The sequence below is a fragment of the Hippocampus comes genome, unplaced genomic scaffold, assembly GCF_001891065.2.
Source record: "Hippocampus comes isolate QL1 unplaced genomic scaffold, H_comes_QL1_v1.1 scaffold71, whole genome shotgun sequence".
Taxonomy (NCBI): Eukaryota; Metazoa; Chordata; class Actinopteri; order Syngnathiformes; family Syngnathidae; genus Hippocampus; species Hippocampus comes.
The window spans coordinates 730,224-736,223 of NW_017805932.1; the positions used below are offsets into that span (position 1 = coordinate 730,224).

General features: G+C 48.0%; 1 protein-coding gene across 1 annotated transcript in view; it reads left to right on the forward strand.

Annotated features, from left to right (window-relative positions):
• The window catches only part of LOC109527985 (glutamate receptor ionotropic, NMDA 2D-like), a 43,361-nt gene extending 37,649 nt beyond the window's left edge, over positions 1-5,712 (forward strand). The window contains exons 8-13 of the mRNA XM_019890233.1: positions 202-407; positions 1,167-1,335; positions 1,491-1,644; positions 5,120-5,245; positions 5,476-5,596; positions 5,670-5,712. Of these exons, the coding sequence (XP_019745792.1) occupies positions 202-407; positions 1,167-1,335; positions 1,491-1,644; positions 5,120-5,245; positions 5,476-5,596; positions 5,670-5,712 (819 nt within the window). The remainder of the gene's footprint in view (positions 1-201; positions 408-1,166; positions 1,336-1,490; positions 1,645-5,119; positions 5,246-5,475; positions 5,597-5,669) is intronic.
• The last annotated feature ends 288 nt before the right edge of the window (positions 5,713-6,000 follow it).

Genomic DNA, 6,000 nt, shown 5'->3' on the forward strand with positions numbered 1-6,000 from the left:
GAATAAAATAATGAATAAAAAAAATAAAGAAAAGAACAAATGAATTGAATAATAATAAACACGTAAGAATCACCCAATCCATTCAAAAGGATTTGATTCTGACACAAACACCATGTTGCGTTCTGTTGCGTTACGTGGCGCCTCGCCAGAGGCGAGGCTCTCACAAGGCTGAGCGACGTGTTTTGCCTGTTTGCGTGTCAGGTGGGCTGGTGGGAGAACGGCCACCTGCGGCTGCGTTACCACCCGTGGTCGCGCTACGGCTCCTTCCTCAAACCGTTGGACGACGCCCAGCACCTGCGAGTGGTCACGCTGGAGGAGCGACCGTTCGTCATCGTGGAGCCCGCCGACCCGGGCACCAGCTCCTGCATTCGCGACTCGGTGCCCTGCCGCATGCCCCTCAACTCCAGGTTGGCAAAGAATAACATTTGAAGTCCTTCCCCATCGTTGAACGACGGAGATGTCTCGAAAAACTTCGAAGGCCCACTTCTGTAAACTGCAGCCGGCGAGGCGCCGCAGCGGCTAGCGATAGCAAGTTTTGCACTGAGCTTCGGCTGGCTAAACACGGTGCTGTTTGGCTGCTAACTCATCCGTCGCGGCCTCCATCATCTCGCCTCCGTGGCAGCAAATGAGCTATACTTTTTACAAGTATCGTTCTCACCAAGGAACTACACGGACTAAAAGTGGCAATAAAACAGGCCAAAATCCAGATGTCAGGGGCATGACGCTATAGTTCACTTCTTTATTGCGTTGTATAGTTAACATTAAAGAAAACCAAATGAAGAAATACAGATCAATGTACAACAAAGCATAACTTTATTTAAATTTATTTTATTTATTTATTTATTTTGTCTCTCTCCGTCTTTCTTTGTATCCCTCTTGGTGTCTCTTTAGGGGTTGTTCTGTGATATATGGCGCTGTGTTCACGTCTTTTGCTCTGTGTTGTGCGTGTGCGCACATGTATTGCACACTCTAACTATGAGACCGCCATTGCCACCTACTGGAGTGGATGTGCAATGACACTTCATTCTAGGCAAAATTTAAAAAACAAAAAATGTTCCTGGGGTAATGCACCGCGGATGGCAATCGAATACTCTGGCATGGGAATTCCTTGAGGACTTTATGGGGAACTACATTGGGGGCGACCTCAAAATGTGCTTGGCTTGCAGCCTGGTGGTGGAAGGCGTGTCTCCCATGAAGCATTGCTGCAAAGGCTTCTGCATCGACGTCCTCAAGAGGCTGGCCAAGATCGTGGGCTTCACCTACGACCTCTACCTCGTCACCAACGGACGCCACGGCAAGAACATCGACGGCGAGTGGAACGGCATGGTGGGCGAGGTCGGTTCTCGATCGCACGTGCGGGCGAGTGCATGTGAGTGTATGTACGAATAGAAGTCATGCTCACGGCGGTGTCGATCTGCACACTTCCTGTTGGCCAAAAGCCACTTTCGCTTCCTCAGCCGCCATCTAACCGAGCCTTGCCGTTCCCACAGGTGGTGTCCAACAGGGCGGACATGGCCATCGGTTCGCTTACCATCAATGAGGAGCGGTCAGAGGTTGTGGAGTTTTCTGTGCCCTTCGTGGAGACGGGCATCAGCGTCATGGTTTCCCGTAGCAACGGCACCGTGTCGCCTTCAGCCTTTCTTGGTGTGTTATGCTGACAACTCGACATGATGTTTAGGTTCCACGAGTAGAGAAACACAGACGTATATTAGAGGGTGGCATGAGGTGACAGGTGTGGTGGTGTGAGGGAGCACCACGGGAAATCAGGGGGGACACGGCTGAGGTGACTTGTTGCTGACACCAGTGACCGTTCGGGTCAGGCAGGTACGTTGCAGGGTGGCACAGCTGGCATGTCAGGTGACACAAGTGACTGTAGGTTTGGAGGGTGACACAAGGCATATTTGGGGTGACACGGCTGCTTTAAAGGTAAGGTAAGGCACGACACGGGGGACAGAGGTGGTTTGTGGAGCGGCCCAACAAAAATGCAGGGGTGGGGGGGTGGGCAAAGCTGATGACGAGTGACGTACAGTAGGTGGCGTCTGGAGCGCCGCAGGTGCCTTGTCGGGTCGCTAGCGCAGGTTGAATTTGTATTGACACAGTTGGCTTGAGGCTGACATCGGGTGACACTGCTCGTTTCTTTCGATTGATTACGTGCCTTGCGCCGTTAAAAGGAATCCATCGCCGCTATGTCGGACGACTTCGAACGCCAAGGAAGCTGACTTCAAGTCTGATATTATCCAGACAAGCGCTCCATGCGCCCACACTCACGCAAAGAGCCTGAATGCTGGTGTCACTTTCACCTCCAGCCACAGATGGCACGTCCCGCTCCCCCGTGTTGCGCAGCATCCTCAAAGAATGCATGACTCCCGTGGTGCTTTACGGCAGATACTGTAAGCGTGAAGAAGTAATACTCCCACAGTGACGCACGGGCAACGGAAATGAGCCACTCGTTTTCATTTGCTGCCGTAATTCCACTTGCCCATGCGCTCACAGGATTAGAAGGTTGCTCGCCAGGCAGAGACAGGAACTGGCAGAGGCGCCATATCGATGGCCGCCGAGCCGATGGGCGAAAAAGTATTTTCACGCGAGCTCGTTAACGAGTCAAATGTTATTGTACAGGCATCAGTCAGCTCGTTAAGCCAGTCAGCCCTCGGTGGCGTCTTGATGTTCGCATTGAATTGATTTTACGGCCGCGCCGTTTGTTAATTAGAAGAATCACTGGAGGGCCGGTCGCGGGGGCTCAACGCCACTCACTCTTGGTTGCGTCTGACACGTTTGCACGCAGCAGGCGGTGCGGGGACACGCAAGTGAGGCTGGGGCCGGGTGACACAGCCGGCTCATGTAGCTGCTATGTGGGGGTGACGTGAGCGGGCGCACGGGAGTCCTTGGTCACGCCATGTGACGCCGTCCAGCAGGTTTTAGATGTCTTCCTCCACCCGATCCAAATGATCGGGATCGTTATCACAGTCTTGTCAGAGCTTGCTAATGAGCTGATTATTTCAATCTGGTGTTGGGAGGTGGAAGACATTTAAAACTTGCTGCATAGGACTGGAGTTGGACACTTCTGGTCTACAGCGAAGAGTGACACGGGTGACATGGGGAAACACCAGTGGCTTGTTGGGGTACAAAGTCTTAAAAATTTTTTTTTAAAAAGATGTCTGACGAGACATCTTGCCCAGAATGCGACCTACCTAGGACGCTCTCTCTCTCTCTCTCTCTCTCTCTCTCTCTCTCCTTTAAACTCATTTTTTTTTCAATATGCAAGAATAATAAAACGAAAACAAACAATTGAGAAGAAATCCTCATCCGAAAAACAACAAGAATATCATGCATTGATGCACCGTCGTGCCATTAAAAATCGAAATACAATCCATGTCATATCTATGATGCACTCTACTTCGGACTGACTTTACCACCCTTAGAATGCACCCCAGGTTGCACCGTGATCTCAAAGCAAGGTCATCACACCTATCTAAAAAAAAAAAATCGAAATAAATGTCTTGCTGTACTCGATAAAAGGAAAACATCACGCTCGCTAATGAGCATCGCTTTTCATAAATAATGACGTAAACTTAAAAAGAAGGCACTTTGTGACTGTGTAAACATGACTTCAAGCCCCACCACTAATGAGTCATTTTACGAGGTTCACTCATAAAAAAATAAATAAAAATAACACCGTATGAAATCAAGCGAGGTAAATATTTACAAGTCATCTCTCAGAAGGCAAGAGGCTCCTACCATTCTTCGTATTAATGCCAGAACATCAATCAAGTGCAACTAAGAAGCTTTTTATGACTTCATCCCTGCTGAGCGTCTCTGTCTAAACATGACTGTGTAAACATGACTTCAAGCCCCACCACTAATGAGTCATTTTACGAGGTTCACTCATAAAAAAATAAATAAAAATAACACCGTATGAAATCAAGCGAGGTAAATATTTACAAGTCATCTCTCAGAAGGCAAGAGGCTCCTACCATTCTTCGTATTAATGCCAGAACATCAATCAAGTGCAACTAAGAAGCTTTTTATGACTTCATCCCTGCTGAGCGTCTCTGTCTAAACGCACACACACACACACACACACACACACACACACACACACACACACACACACACACACACACACACACACACACACACACACACAACAACCCCTCAATCTTGGATGCTGAGCAACAAAATGTGTGTTATTCTCATAGTATATAGTACAGTAAGCAGAGGTATTACTTATGAAATGAATTGGTTCTGGAAGAAATGCCTTAACTAGAAAATTTAGTCAGTAGAAACGTGTTTTCCATGTAAATGCCCTAATCGGTTCCAAGCCCCCCCAATTCAGACATAAATGTGTTCTAAAGCATAAAAACGCATCAAAATATGAAACAAATACATATTACAATTAGATTATTTCACAATAAATGAGAGTTGTGCATCATGTAAAAAACTGAGTAAAAAATAAAAATGATGGTCATTTAACTTTTAACGGCATCCTCATCATTTTTTGCCCTCTTTAGTTCATGTTCTCTCTCAGAAAGGGTTTTTTGCCTGGCGTTTTGTAAAGAACCGATCCAAGGACGTTTGCTTTGTCGGCTTTGAACAATCCTTCGAAAATGTCCAAGGCAAATATCAGCATAGAGAGCGATCGCCCAAATGGGGATCACTTTTTTTGGGTGATTCGCATATACGTCAAGCTATCGGAATGCCTCATGGCCCGAGGGGCGAATGACGAGGACGCTGCATAGACACTTATCTATCGATCTGCACCCATTGACACATACAGTAGAGGTCCCTCTTAGCCAATGGGATCCCAAGAAGATGCTTGGTAGTAGCCAATGGCAGAGCAGCTATAAGTATGTTGCGTTCAGGAAACTCAGAGCTGCGAGCAGCAAACCATACTGGATTTTTACCTTTCGTATCTCGAAATTTCTTTCGCAACAAGAGACAATATTTTTCTGTTGAGGTGTGTCGTAACTTGAAAATTTCGTATGAAGAGACGTTCGTAAGTAGAGGTACCACTGCTATACATACAATGTCCATCGGCACACAAACATCAGAAGTTACCGAATGAGCACATTGCTGAAAGGTGTGTCCGAAAGCAAACCTGTTGTTGTTGTTGCTGCAGAGCCCTACAGCCCAGCCGTGTGGGTGATGATGTTCGTCATGTGTCTATCGGTGGTGGCCGTCACCGTTTTCATCTTTGAGTTCTTCAGCCCAGTCGGTTACAACCGCAGCCTGCAGAGCGCCAAAAGTAAGACGGCAACCTCGCCTTTGTCGTCTTGTTGCCAAGCGTGTGTGCGAGGTCGACTTCAAGAGTTGTTTTCTTTCATGTGATTGTCCATGTGACAGTGGGCAGAAAAACTAGCTTGAATATTTCATGAACCCGAGGATTCCTTTCGGCCCCAATTTGTCATGGCATAAAACCGGTAATCCTCAACGAAGATTTTTTCTTCAGGCGACCTGTTCCCTTTTTTGTCTCAGAGTCGGGCGGCTCAAAGTTCACCATCGGCAAGTCGGTTTGGCTCCTGTGGGCGCTGGTCTTCAACAACTCGGTGCCTGTAGAGAACCCGCGAGGAACCACCAGCAAGATCATGGTCAGTTTGTTGGTTTTTCAAACAAGATTCACACCCCTCCCCCCCATTTATTCATTCCATTGATGTGAAACTCCGAAGCAGGTCAGACGAGCTTTTCTCCGACCTGAAAGCGTACCAGCGTTAGCTTGGCGAGTTCAGAAGCAGCCTGACAGCGTTGACGAGGACTGGCAGGAGGAGACGAGCTCGTCTCATTCGCTTGAGTTTTCAAGCCATCCGCTGGAGCGAAAGCAGGTGGCTGCTCGGCAAATTTGGATTGTTGCGCCTCGCCCATCTCGTGCAAACTTGCCACCGACCCATACAAAGATAAACGACTACTCTCCCGTTAGCCTTTCGATAGCATTTTTTAGCCTATTCGCCAAACAGTGGACTGGTTGCTCCTCATTGTCAGGGTGTGGTGAAGTCCTTTGATGTG